General features: G+C 37.6%; 1 protein-coding gene across 1 annotated transcript in view; it reads right to left on the bottom strand.

The window, feature by feature from the left end:
* LOC128862722 (protein sax-3) overlaps window positions 1-15637 on the bottom strand; it is a 94307-nt gene that overhangs the window by 26363 nt on the left and 52307 nt on the right. Inside the window, exons 9-11 of the mRNA XM_054101408.1 lie at window positions 13332-13427; window positions 11495-11741; window positions 8164-8327 (exon numbers count right to left, since the gene is read on the bottom strand). Of these exons, the coding sequence (XP_053957383.1) occupies window positions 8164-8327; window positions 11495-11741; window positions 13332-13427 (507 nt within the window). The remainder of the gene's footprint in view (window positions 1-8163; window positions 8328-11494; window positions 11742-13331; window positions 13428-15637) is intronic.

Here is a 15637-nt window from a genome sequence, read left to right as displayed (position 1 = left end):
AAGTATGCAATCATGAATGAAGTACTAGCATATAAGTACATAAGTATATAAGTATATAAGCATATAAGTATGTAAGTATGCAAGCATGCATGAAGTACAAGAATATAAGAACATAAGTGTATAAGTATGTAAGTATGTAAGTATGTAAGCATGTATTTACATAAGAATATAAGTATGTAAGTATGTAAGCATGTAAGTATGTAAGCTTGTATGTATATAAGTATGTAAGTATGCAAGCATGAATGAAGTACTAGCATATAAGTACATAAGTATATAAGTATATAAGCATATAAGTATGTAAGTATGCAAGCATGCATGAAGTACAAGAATATAAGAACATAAGCGTATAAGTATGTAAGTATGTAAGTATGTAAGCATGTAAGTATGTAAGCATGTATGTATATAAGTATGTAAGTATGCAAGCATGAATGAAGTACTAGCATATAAGTACATAAGTATATAAGTATATAAGCATATAAGTATGTAAGTATGCAAGCATGCATGAAGTACAAGAATATAAGAACATAAGCGTATAAGTATGTAAGTATGTAAGTATGTAAGCATGTATTTACATAAGAATATAAGTATGTAAGTATGTAAGCATGTAAGTATGTAAGCATGTATGTATATAAGTATACAAATATTGTATACCTATAAGTACGAAATCCATTGTCCAATCACTCAATTTTCGATCAAATTGTTTGAATTGTTTTATGTTCGGCCTTTAGCTCCTGAGCGATGCTGCGACTACTCAAATGCATCATTTCAGTGACTTTATCGATATTTTTGACGACGGACCTGCCTGTGCGAGGTGCATCTTTAACATCAAAAATTCCTGAACCGAATCGACGGGAAAAATTTGCACGTACTTACCAAACACACCATTGCATTTTCCATTGAATAAAACAAACAAAACAAAACAAAAGAATTTTTTCGAGTGAAATGCCAGCTTGACAACGAGCATAAACTTTAAATTGCATGATCGATGCTTTACGAGATATCACAGCCAGTCTACCGAGAAAACAATATGTGAAGCCAAGACCTTCTTCACCTGATCTTTCCAACACAGAAGAGGCCTTTCTCTTCCTCTGCTACCACCAGCAGGTACGGCATAGATCATACTATATAACGATTCTGTGGTAATCAGAGACGTTCACTTGAAAAGTGTTTACATATATGTAGAATTTTTGCTTAGAACTCCCTCCTCCAAAGCGTTCTTTAAGCTTGAACTGAGAGGTTCTGCTTAGTGCTTTAAAGGCGCAGGAATATTTCAAAAGCTGATTCAGGCTTATTAAAGAATGTGAACATATGCCACATTATTATTATTACAGAAATATGTGAATATGAGTGCACGCATATATTTTTTAAGTATTTAAGTCTACGTTCATTTACACAAAAAAGTTGCGCTATTTTTTACGCCTAGCTAGATGCTAAAGAATTTAATATAATTTTTATATTCACTTTTGCAATATTAACAAGCTCACTGCTGACCAATGCACTTTTAAATAAAATACGCAAATGCAAGCATTTCAGTTTTCCCTGAATCTTGATTTTTTTTATTTATCAGCTCATACAATTTATTTAAATTTTTTTGATATAACTTAATTTTATTTAAATATTGTAGCTTTTGCTTAAAATGTCTTTCAACTCAGTTGATTTATTTTCCTTATTTTCTTTTTCATTAAATGCCATGTATTTGCATGAAAAAGCAGAAAAAAGCAAAACAACAACAACAACCAAATCACACTGATGTCTCTTTGCACACGGTTGCATTGTGGGCGTCTGCGGCATTTTGTCATGTGTTAATAAATGACACATGCAACCATCATTGTCCGGTGTGCTGCCAGGGCTCTTCCCCCTCTTACCCACAGTTGGCAAGCTTTTAATGCCATTATAGCAGACAAGTGACCAGAATGCCCGGAATAGTTAGTTGAGTTGCATGGCATTTAGTAAAGTGAATGTTGAAAAATGGTTGTGCGCTCAAAAAAAAAAACAAGAAATTGTAATAAATAAAGCGTGGAAAATCACAGTAGCAGCAAAAAGCAGAACAAATAAAACAAATGAACACAAAAAAAAAAAACAGAATACAATGAAAAAAGAATAAAGTGGAAAATTGGCAACAACAATGCAAATAGTGTCATGTTCTTGTTGCTGCTGCAGCGCAATGAACCAATTAAACTGTCAGTAATACAACAAAGCTGTATTCAGCCAAGTGTTTTATTACCATTGCCATTTTATTTTATTTCATTTCATGCTTTTGCTATTTATATTTCGCCCTTTTGCAAAAACAATTTATTTTTTTAACCCGACTCTACTCATTTCACTTTTAATTTTTTAAAATTCGCCATTTTTTATGCTATTTATTGTCACGGCAAGCATTGTAGCATTTCGATTATTATTATTGTTGCTGCTGCTGCTGTGCAATCTGTTCACACAACAGCAGTTTAATATGCAACAGCGCTGTCACTTACATACACACATCCGTACATGCACACAAACATGCATTAACATCACCAGCTTACCATCCACAGCCACTTCTATGGCACTCATTTCGGCTACATGGCCAGCTGAGTGCGGCATGGTATGCTTGTGTGGGTGTGTTAGTGACTACTACTGTGCTTGTTTGCATATAGGCCCAGCAAACATTTAATGCCATAAATGGGCAATTGAGGAGTCCCAGCTCGGAGCGCTTATTCTCATAATTAGGCCGTTTAAGAATCTGCAATTAAAAAGGTCTTTGCTCTTGGGAGAGTCTACTTGCATGAAGCTCAATTCCTACCTATACCAAATGTCGCTCTTAATGGACTCATATATGCATACATTTACTCATGTCAAGGGGTGAAGAAATGGCCAAGTATACAATTTTATAGTTCTTTAATTTTGGTATAATAAAGTGACAATTTGATGGAGATTTAAAATCCCACTGATTTTTGAGAATTCTTTTGGTCGCAGTCTTGTGCATTTTCTACATTTTACGCCTACTTCACATTTTTTGACATGGAAGAAAACGCCCAACACCGTCAGCGAAAAAATTGTCAAAAATCAACGAGAATTTTTAACCACTTAAAGCTTCCGCTTTGTTCTACCAAAATTCAATGATCTAAAAAACTGCATACCCGAAATTTTTCTAAAAATTCTAAATAAAAAGTTTAAAATTTTGATGGAGGTTTGCCGAACAAACCAAATAAATACATAAATAGTCAAAACTTATCAATCTGTGGCGTAGACTTTCTTTTGATATTGACTGTATATATAAATACATACTCTTATATATACTTACTAGGGCGAGTCGATTTAAAAATCGCTCATTGCTCTGTGAAAATCGTATTCTGGGGATCAAAATAAGAAACTTTGTCGAAGGAACCATACCTCTAAAACGAATTCTGATGTCCCCCAATTTGGGTCGAAGGAAAAATCCCACTTTGACCCATTTAGAGTGCTCCAATCGAGTCCAACTGTATGACCGACCCCCACTAACTTTGGACGGCCGATCCACACATGCCAGTGGCACACCCCCTGGAACTCCCCTGGGGGGTTCACCATACAATCATTTCAAAATGTCACCATTTTCGGCCTTCACATGAGAAAAGAAACTAAAAAGTTCGACCCAAATTGGGGGGCATCAGAATTCGTTTTAGAGGTATGGTTCCTTCGGCAAAGTTTCTTATTTTGATCCCTAGAATATGATTTTCACAGAGCAATGGGCGATTTTTTTGCCTCCCCACAAATCGACCCAGCCTAATACTTACATATAAATATCGTACATGTAAGTCAGTTTTTTGTTTTTAAAGTCTCAGGAAGATTGATAAATTTATGCAGAGTGATAGTACACATTTCAGAGGCTTGTAGAAAAAAGTTAGTACTGCAATCGGTTCAGTCATTTCTAATCTGTTTATGTTGGAACTTTTTATAAGACGTAAAGTTAATAAAGTAGCTGTGTTCCAATGGTCAATGATCCACAGTTTTAAGTCGACTCCGAACGGCAGATATTTTTATGAGGAGCTTTTTCATGGCAGAAATACACTCGGAGGTTTGCCATTGCCTGCCGAGGGGCGACCGCTATTCGAAAAATGTTTTTCTTTAATTTTGGTGTTTCACCGAGATTCGAACTTACGTTCTCTCTGTGAATTCCGAATGGTAGTCACGCACCAACCCGTTCGGCTACGGTGGCCGCCGAGCTATAGTAATGGTTCTTATTGAAAAACATTTCAATTTTTACGTAATTTTTTAGACTTTTTTAAAAAGATTTTATATGATTTTTAATACAACCTGAATCTTTTGCTACCAAGTTACATAAAAGAGCGTTTTGGAATAAGGTGATCTCAGCTTTGAACATTTTTTGACAACCAGTTGAGAGTGGTTTCGCTTATGCCATAGCTAGCTATTCAAACAAGAGATGAAACATTAACTAAATGTTACAGCTACTAAATTGAGATTTAGTTGAAGTAGGATACACCAATATAACTATGCTAATCTCGCCGTTGTAATAAAGCGAAAAAAGTTTAGAGCATTTTACTTCATCTAATATATGAATGGTGCTTACGCCCTTAGTTACGCCCGTATTTAGCCGACTTTTCGTCTAATTTGAGGAGTTTTATGTCGCTTGCGAGTGGCAGATGACAGAAATCCGCTCGGAACTTGGTCATTGTCTACTAAGCGGCGACCGCTGTTAAAAACAAGCTTTCAAACTGTTTGATGCTTCAGGCTCTAGACTAGATTTCGAACTCTGTGTAATGGAAAGTAATCATGCACAAACTCATTCAACTCTGACAGCCATCGCAGTTTTATTGCTCCATATATGAGCCCCACCTTTGCTAGAATTTCTTCAGTTCTTCAGATTCACATTTCTTACATACGCAGTACTCATTTTGGAGTCACACATTTCAAACGCTTTAAAATGTGTTTGCTGCGCAATTCAAAAGTGAATTGGGCGAGCGGCGGCAGTCACATATGTATGTACGTACTTTTTGGGCAGCAGCGCAATGCGCAATCCAAGTACACTTCAGTGAGCACCGAAGTGCACACATGTGCGAACACGTACTCTTAGCTACTCACATATACATAGGTAGCATATACTGTATGAGCATATATTTATATGCATGCATGTATGTATGTGCAAACACCTGCTTGCAAATTTTTAACTGTTGCTACCGTTGCAAGCGTTTATTCTGCAAGTTTTTGTTACTTATACGAGTATGTTGCTTGTTGTTGTTGGTGCTCAATACACGCTCAACAATGCTCAAATGTGCTGCGCATTTATTACTTTTGAGTACTTTAGTTTGGCGAACAACACACTTAGATGCTCGAGTGCCTGCTTTGCGGCAATATACAGTAAATTGTATGTAATTGTAGTTTTTCAACTATAAGTTGTATTTGTATTGGGTGTAGTTGCATTTTTTGCAGCAGTTTTTAAAATAGTTGAAAACTCGCCAGCAGTTGCTCCACATAGAAAAAACTCTTATGTGTATGTGTATATGTGCTTTCATACAATTAAAGCTGTTAGCGCATTTTTGTGGCTTTAAGCCGTTTGCGCGCCTTGAGTATGCAGTAGTTTTTGTAATCAACAAGTTAAATATTTCAATGGTTTATTAAATGTTTATAAAGAACGTAGGGAGTTGCAGGGACAACTTAACTCTTAATAACAAGCCTGAGAGCCCCGTAGCTAGTGTCGCTTTTCTTAATTTATACTGTAATTTATTATTGTATAATTTGTTATAAATAAATAAATAAATAAATAATAACATTTAGATTTATTAAGTAATTTCTTATACATATTTTTTTTTTTTTTTTGGCAAAAACAGTTGCGCTTGGTTAAGGAGGCAAAAACAAAAACATAATCACTAAGAATGTTCGTTAAAATCAGGACCTGCAGTGATAACCAAGCTGCTTCTTCAAAATATTTCTAAAAATTTATTTGATGCTGAGCTCCGTTGCAAGGTGGAATGAGCTTGAATTTGTGTGGGTGCCGGCAGGCAGCGGTATTCAAGGCAAAGAACTGGGTCATAAGCTTGCGGATTGCGGTTCTTTAGAGCGTCTACTAAGACTGGATTGGACTGGATCCACTTTTAAGACCAAACATAGCGCGAATAATGGGACACATCAAAGTTTTCATTGTAAAGTTTTAGAAGACCCGTTAGTAAAGTACTGATGACAATCACAGTTTCATTCTATTTCATACTTCTCAAAGCTTCTATTGATTATCTAGTGAAAATAGGAAGGAAGTGTTATTTATTATGAAAAGCTTCTCGCACCAGGTTGATTGAAATTCTCCACTTGGAGTGATATCAGGACGATGGATATTCTATGCTTTATAAAAATAAGATAACAATGGATAAAGGCCTTGATTACATTCACAGAAAAGTGACATTTGCTACCAACTCGCTATAAAGGCTTCACACCCCGTTGAAATGGAAGATGAAATGACGTAACTAATTTCAGAATGAGATAAAGGATGTTAATATTTCATTGGTTTGGAAAAATAGTTTTCAGAAACCAAATTTCACAGATGTATGTACCGTTCAATAACTGCGCCCTTTTCTCATATAACGGCAAGTAAAAAAAAAAAAAACAGAAAAAAAGGTGATATCTGATATAGTTCATTTATCGACGAAATCCTCCTCCTATTGGTGTTTAGATGACGTTCCACAAATATAGGAAGCTTCAATTTCAAGCCGACTTTAAATGGCAGGTGAGGAGCTTTTTGGTTCGGGTGTTTTCTATTGCTAGCCAAGAGGTGACCGCTATTAGAAATAACTTTTCTATCATCGGCTGTTTCAAGGCCACAGATTCGCACCCGCACACTTCGAAATGGAATGGTGAGTTGGTGCGTGACAATTCAACTCATTTGGCAGCGGCGGCCCCACACTATTTAGATCCGACATAAATATTATTGTGATCGGATAAAAATGATGCCCCTTTTTATGTGTTCTGACTAAGTTTTCGATTTGCGTTTATTAATCTGATATTGTAAGAGATACCTCTAATTGCCTATGAGTTTGTTTGATTCCAAATATTAACAGTCAGCCAAGATTAAATTTTATCAAAATGTGTGTGGGTGCTTAAAGCTCAGTTCGGACCGAATTTAGGCCTCTTTACTAATTTTTTTGAAACTTGATCTTCAACGACCTACATCAATCCAGAATAGCGTATCATATTCCAAGCCGAGATCAATGCTGTACTGCGCAAATTGGTCGAGGTCACCATTCAGATAAATGAAATTTCTATACATTTTAGATTGAAAAAGCACTGTTCATATCGTGCACCTGGGCATAACACATCCAAAAATATGTCATAAACTCAAATCAGCATTTTTTAGTAGGCAAAGTAATTAGGTGTTTCCTTGTCTCACTTTAACTAGGCAGATAGCTTTGTTCCAATTCGAGTTCCGGAAATATTAAAAAAAAAATCAGTTAATAGGCGCTTCAGGTTTTCTCAAGCACCCAAGTGCGACCTACGTGTGCACACGCCAACATCGGTCACATAGTATGCAATACAAAATTAACGCTATTTGTGTATGCTGCGTTGCCGCGAAGGAAGTGATACAAGACCGCCACTAGCAACTATAGGCAGAAATAATAAATAAAGAAAGCTGAGTGGGCAAGCAAGCAAATGCCTTTACATACATTCGTACACACACACATATAGGTAAATGCATTTGCATATGTGCCTGTACATATGTACGTGTCCTGCGCGCCACGTTGCCCACATTCTTATGTACATTTAAGAGCACATGCACACTTCCATATACAAAGTTGCTTGGCTCAGTGTGTGCACGTATTCAATAGTTCAAGTATTTGCATATGGTTACGTATTCAAAGCTACATCGCTCCACGCACGTAACATGCGTGTTAAACGCTTCCGTTGCCGCCGTTCAGGCGTCGCTGTCAATGCTGTTGCAGCTGACTCCTTCCGGCGCAGTCATCAGCTTGCAACTGTCCTCGCCACATAGTTTTCGACTTTTTATTTTTTTTATTTTTATTTTTTTGCACTTACTAACAAGGCATATGCGTGCTGCAACTTTCTTTCGCTTTTTTCTGAACGTTTTTCTTGTCCGCTGTCATACGTTAATTTGCTCAACACTTGTCTTTTTTCAACTATGTTATCATATCTACATATACATGTATACCTCATACTTGTACATATATGCGTACACTTTAAACTCACCTCTGATCGTATTCAAAGCGGATTGCTTCATCAGCATATGCTTGCGTTTAATAAATACCATGGCGCCGAGTGAGAGCATCATCATGGCCAAAAAGGCGCCGAGCAGAATGATGAACCAAGGTTGGGTGAGCACATCATCGACGTGATCCTGATTGATGGGATAGCTGCGGGTATTAAGGATAGAGTAAATAAATTAAATTGCTTTTAATTAAACCAATGTAGATGAAGGTGGAAGGTGTGGTGGTAGGAGATAGTAGTGCTCAAATATCATTTATACTAAATTGAAAATATTAAATTGCTGTATTAAAAACAAAAGACAAAAAAGAGTGGAAATAGTATATCATTTTGAGTTAAGAGCAGAAACATAAAAAACAAAAAGTGAAAGGCGCAACCTTTAATACCATATTCAATAATAATCAAAAAAATATTTACTTTTTTGTCTATTTATTCATTTATATAAAGTGTCTATCAAAAGACGCGCCTAGATGTTGTTTTAAAATAAAACATACAAAAATTTAGATTCTGTTAGATTTCTCTATTTTCTATTATTCAAATGCGGCTCTTAACAATTATATGTGAAAAATTACATAATTTAAATGATCGCCATTACCACGTATACAGGCCGTTATACGTGAGCTGAAATTTCCACGGACTCGCTCACACATTATCGCATTGAGTTTAGCAACCTCGATCCGGATGTTGTGTTTCAGCTCTGAAATCGTTGTTGGCTTATTCACAACCTATGTGAAGAAAAATCCCACAAGAAATAATATTGGGTAGTCAAAAAAGTCTTTTCGTATTTTGTCAATAGATGTCGTTGGAGTCATCTATCTCCAGTGCTACCAATCACATTGCGTCATATCATATGGTGTTAGAAAGGCTACATTTTAAGCTTCATTTAACCAAAAAAAATATAAATTCGGAGAAGTAAAAAAAAGTTATAGCCGTCCAAAATGAGTGAAAATAATGAAGACATTCGCTATATTTTGAATTTTTGTATAAAAAAGGGAAGAATGCCACGCAAACCACCAATGAAATTTGTGAAGTTTACGGAGACGATGCTGTATCAGTTCGTGTAGCACAACAATGGTTCGCTCGCTTCCGTTCTGGAAATTTCGATGTGAAGGATGCACCTCGCTCCGGTCGACCTAGCGTTGAAAAAGTCGACGAAATTAAGGAAAAGATTGACTAGGACCGTCACATAAGCTGCCATGACATCGCCAAGGCACTAAACATTCATCATCAAACGGTTCTGAGCCATTTAAAAAAGGATGGTTACAAAAAGAAGCTCGATGTTTGGGTACCACATGAATTGTCTGTGAAAAATTTAATGGATCGAATTAACATCTGCGATTCTTTGCTGAAACGAAATGAAATCGAACCATTTCTGAAGCGAATGGTAACTGGAGACAAAAAGTGGATCAAATACGACAATAATGTGCGAAAAAGATCATGGTGCAAGGATGGTGAAGCTCAACAAATGGTCGCAAAGCCAGGATTGACGCCTCGAAAGGTTATGCTGTGTGTTTGGTGGGATTGGGAAGGAATCATCCACTATGAGCTACTCCAGCCTGCTCGAACCATTGATTCTACACTTTACTGTCAACAACTGATGAGATTGAAGCAAGCAATCGAAAAAAAACGGCCAGAACTGATCAGCAGAAAGGGGGTCGCCTTCCATCAGGACAACGCTAGGCCACACACATCTTTGATGACTCGGCAAAAACTTGGAGAGCTTGGCTGGGAAGTTTTGGTGCATTCACCATATAGCACTGACCTTGCACCATCGGACTACCATTTGTTTCGGTCAATTCAGAACTCCCTAATGGAGTAAAGTTGGCTTCAAGAGAAACCTGTGAAAATTACTTGTCGCAGTTTTTCGCCGAGAAACCACAAAAGTTTTACACTGATGGAATAATGTCTCTAGAAGAAAAATGGCAAAAGGTGGTCGGGCAAAATGGTACATATTTGGTTTAATAAAGTTCATTATGAATATAAAAAAAAATGAGTTGAAGTTTAAATAGAAATACGAAAAGACTTTTTCGACTACCAATATAATGGAGTTAGATGGCGATGCTTGGGTGTATACATAGTTTATGTCAACATTACGTGAAATTAATCGACTGGGAGATTAAGATCGCAATAATGCAATGCTTTTCCAAGTGATGCTACTTGCGGCTCTATTCTGTTGAAAATGTAGATCGCTAGTGTCTATTTTTTCAAGCTCAGGCCACTTAAATCTCTTGTATCTGTTGTATACAGCGAGGTCCATTGGCAGTAGCAACTTTTTCATATACATCTTCGAAGAAAACCGGGTACATTTAAATGCATGAAATCATGTTTCTGTTACTTGAGTGTTTTTTCATTGACAAATTCATTCAGTGTGAAAAAATTACAAAGTTTTCTTAAAGATCGACTATTTTCATAGTACGTTTCAAACATTTAAAGCGTTGTTCTATAGTGCGAAATTGTGCAACTCTTTAATTGACAAAGATGGCATGAAAAAAAGATATGGTCTAGGAATTATTCACTATTGATCACAATTTTGAAGGACGCTTTATAGGAAACAAATTTTTATAACACTGGGCAGCAGCCAAAACTAGACAAGAATGAGGTATTGCATTTATGAAAGAGGAAGAGCGTAAACCAGATACTGTTTTGTTCCTAAACGTGACATTTTTTCTTTTTTTTTTTTTGTTACCAAGTGTAGAAGTGTCTGGTATAAATTACTTGAAAAAATTAGTATAAAACTGCTATACATTTAGCTTGAATACTATTTTTAAAAGTTTATAATGAAATTTAATGGCGCATTTTTTGTGGAGTATTTTAACCTAATATTTTTAAACGTTTGGATAATTAACACCCTATTTTTTAAAATCTCTGAATCTAAACGTTTAAAGGTCGATGGAGAGTAAAAATTTTTCACAAAAATATTTCACGGAAAATTTGAGTCTTCTCAGACAAAAATAGTGTACTACAACAACCAAAAATGCCGCTATTCTCCATTCAAAATTGCTATACCGCATTCTTGCATTTTTCTACGTCTCACTTTGTCGCGCAGTGTAATTATATTACAAAACTAAAGATACTAGTCACTAAGCTTATCGGCCTGAAATCATGAACAAATTATTTAATAGCCAATTTATGAATGAAAATTATTGCATGGAGTTTCTACCTAACTAATTTAAAAAACGAAATTAGGAACTAAAGCAAATCAGAAGTCAAAACATTCTTAAATTATCCTTTTCTTGATCATCTATAACTATTTTTCCGAATTTTTTATATAGTAAATAATTATTATTACTTTTTACCTAAATATTCAAAGACTTACCGCTGATTTATGAACGGATCCAAACGCTTGGTCACTGGATCCAGTCGCAATGTCGCCGGTGAGCAATAAGGTCCGATACCCGCATTATTGCCTGCCGCCACACTTACAGTATACATAACGCCCTCCGTTAAATTGGCCAGTACCAACGTTGGCGAGGCAGAGTCAATGGTCACATTCGTGAGAATGCGTGAGAAGTTGTGTGCGGTATCAATGCCGCGCACAATTACGTGATAGAAAAGTAGAATGCCTGTGCAAAAAAAAAAATAGAAATTTGATTAAAATTTAACAAAGGGTTAGACCTCTATGTAAATTTAAAAAAATACAAGGTGGCGCAAAAGTAACCTTGCGATGTTTTTTGGCTGTAATTTAAAAAAAAAAATCAAAGACTTTGATGACATAAACCCGCGACTTCAAAAAGCCCCACAAAAATAAGTCTGGAGCGGTCAAATCAGGCGATCTTGCTGGCCAGTGCAAATCGCCAAAACGAGAGATTAGGCGCCCGGGAAATGCATCCTTCAGCATATGGGTTGTGGCACGTGCAGTGTGTGCCCTTGCACCGTCTTGTTGGAACCACATATTTTCCAATCCCAATTCATCAAGTTGCGGCAAAAAGAACTCATTCATCATTTCTCTGTAGCGCTTACCATTCACAGTAACCGTTTGGCACGCGACGACTTCGAAGAAAAAAGGTCCGATGACTCCTCCAGCGAAAACAGCACACCATACAGTGACTTTGAGCGGGTGTAATGGCTCTTCATGGGTTACACGTGGATTTTCAGTGCCCCAGAAGCGTAAATTTTGCTTATTTACGTACCCGCTAAGATGGAAATGGGTCTCATCACTCATGATTATTTTTGATGAAAAATCATTTTCCGATTGGCGGTCAGCAGTTAACAGCTGATGCACCGTCTGGACTTTGTATGGAAACATCTTCAAATCTTGTACCAAAATTCGCTGTAAAGACCGTCGACTGATACCCATTTGCGTGGCACGTCGTCTGGTCGATGTCGACGGCGCTTCCATGACATCCTCGGCTACAGCAGCAATATTCTCTGCAGAACGGCTACTCCGGGGTCTGCCACGCCTGGCATCATCTCGTGTTGTGCCAGTCTCTTCGAGGCGAGCGGCTAAACGTCGCAGTGTTTCACCACTAGGTGTTGGACGGCGAGGAAATCTGCGACGAAATTCAAGTTGTGCCAAAGTCACCGACCGATTATTGGTCAAATAAATAGTCAGCAATATTCCGCGTTTTGGAGCCATATAGCGTAAATAAACAATGTTACGTGTATTTCGCATGTGTTTACTACACAAATGTCAAAACAGAACTGACATTAGGGGCCAATCGCAAAATTTATAGCATTTTCTGATAGGAGGATTACTTTAGCGTCACCTGTTATAACAATTTCTTTTTTGCTTAAATGCGCGAAACTAACCAGAGACTAATATTAAAAAAAAAATTATGAAGAAATGATTAAGAATTATTTTTCATTTTGTTTGTGAAACAACTACATATCTTCGCCGGCGCGGCTAAAGCTGCTAACGCCTTGTCACCATGGTGACACAAGTCCAACTCTACTAAACAAGTAAAATTAAATAAACAAACAAAAAAAAAACGAAGCCACATTATTATATTTTATTTACTTTCTAAATAATCTTCCTTTTATAACATAAGTGCAGAGATAACACCTGTCTGCGCTAACTGAGAAAGGTACCGATTATCTAAGCAGCTCGAACACATTAAAAAAATCAGTTCATCTAAGGTATTCGCGATAGAAAAGCTAAACAAATCACCAACATTTTTGGTTAATTTTTCCCAACTTGTACTCTTCATACATACCATGTTGAGGCTTCATTGCAGGTGCTCGCCATTTCAGGAAGACTGCAGAAGAATTCAACAGCACTGCTTCCATTCCAAAAGGTGTGTCGTTTATAACTGAAATTAGAAAATATAGGAATAATAACATTACCACACATTTTAAGATAATATAATAAAATAAAAAATAATAAAGACTTTTCTGCATCAGCTCCTATGCAAAATATGGTCGGATGAAAGCATGCCTGCCGATCGGAATTTAAGTGTGCTCTGCCCAATCCATAAGAAGGGCGATCCTGCAATTTGTGCCAATTACCGCGGGATTAGTCTTCTAAATATCGCCTATAAGGTTCTAGCGAGCGTATTGTGTGAAAGGCTGAAGCCCACCGTCAACCAACTGATTGGACCTTATCAGTGTGGCTTCAGACCTGGAAAGTCTACCATCGACCAAATATTCACAATACGCCAAATCTTGGAAAATACCCATGAAAGGAGAATCGACACACACCATCTTTTCGTCGACTTCAAAGCTGCATTCGACAGTACGGAAAGGAGTTACCTGTATGCCGCGATGTCTGAATTTGGTATCCCCGCAAAACTAATACGGCTATGTAAGATGACGTTGCTCAACACCAGCAGCGCCGTCAGAATTGGGAAGGACCTCTCCGAGCCGTTTGATACCAAACGAGGTTTCAGACAGGGTGACTCGCTGTCGTGTGACTTCTTTAACCTGATGTTGGAGAGCATCGTACGAGCCGCAGAACTTAATCGCTCAGGCACAATATTTTATAAGAGCGTACAATTGTTGGCGTATGCCGATGATATTGATATCATCGGCCTTAACAACCGCGCTGTTAGTTCTGCCTTCTCCAAACTGGATAAAGAGGCAAAGCGAATGGGTTTGGTGGTGAACGAGGACAAAACGAAGTACCTCCTGTCTTCAAACAAACAGTCGGCGCACTCGCGTATCGGCACTCACGTCACTGTAGACAGTTATAATTTCGAGGTTGTAAAAGACTTCGTCTATTTAGGAACCAGAATTAACACCGATAACAATGTCAGCCTTGAAATCCAACGTAGAATCTCTCTTGCCAACAAGTGCTACTTTGGACTAAGTAGGCAACTGAGCAGTAAAGTCCTCTCTCGACGAACAAAACTAACACTCTACAAGACTCTCATCATGCCCGTCCTAACGTATGGCGCAGAAGCGTGGACGATGACAACATCCGATGAAGCGACGCTTGGAGTGTTCGAGAGAAAGATTCTGCGTAAGATTTTTGGACCTTTGCACGTTGGCAACGGCGAATATCGCAGACGATGGAACGATGAGCTGTATGAGCTTTACGGCGACATAGACATAGCGCAGCGAATAAAGATCCAGCGGCTTCGTTGGCTGGGTCATGTCGTCCGAATGGATACAAACGCTCCAGCTTTGAAAGTATTCGATGCGGTACCAGCTGGTGGTAGCAGAGGAAGAGGAAGGCCTCCTCTGCGTTGGAAAGATCAGGTGGAGAAGGACCTGGCTTCACTTGGTGTGTCCAACTGGCGCCGGTTAGCACGAGAAAGAAACGACTGGCGCGCTTTGTTAAACTCGGCCAAAATCGCGTAAGCGGTTATCGCACCAATTAAGAAGAAGAAAGACTTTTCTGTAAATATGCACGCGTATTAAGTAAAGTAAAAAGCTCTGATCATTTTCAGCTTTCTGATTTTTGGAGAGAACCATATCTCATGACTTATGCATAAACAGCATCGGGTCAATCTGTAAATTGCTTTATTCCAAAATTTATCTGAAAAATGGGAATAATTGATACTTTCTGCAGAACAACTACTACCACGGTGAAAATTCGTAACTGATAACCAAAAAGAAGCATGTTCTTATGGACTCACCCCAGTATCCAATGCAATAGTAATGAAATGATTGTAGTAATAATGAGGCATACTCTGCTAGGACAATAGTCGAATTTTTAATGAAATGATGGAAATCGTGAAATCAGTACGGCACGCGAACACTTATTCTGTTACCGAAGAACTGTAGCCAGAACATAGAAATCTGTTTGGAACCATGTGAAAATAGATGTTTTAAAAACAGAAGCTCGAAAAAGTTCGTAGAGGTAAAGAACGGATGAACGACTAAAATTGTTTTATTATCAGTTTGATGGGATTGGAAGAGAAACAATCGCAATGAGCAACTACCATCAAGCCAAATACCCAATTCTGGCCCATGCAGTCAGCAAGTGGCCAAATCAAAGTAGACGATTGACCAGAAGCGGTGAGAATTGAGAAATAAAATATGTGCCACCAGTACTGCGATGTTTATTTATTGTACAAAT

The sequence above is a fragment of the Anastrepha ludens genome, chromosome 5 (assembly GCF_028408465.1).
Source record: "Anastrepha ludens isolate Willacy chromosome 5, idAnaLude1.1, whole genome shotgun sequence".
Lineage (NCBI taxonomy): Eukaryota > Metazoa > Arthropoda > Insecta > Diptera > Tephritidae > Anastrepha > Anastrepha ludens.
This window is presented reverse-complemented; position numbering and strand designations above follow the sequence as displayed.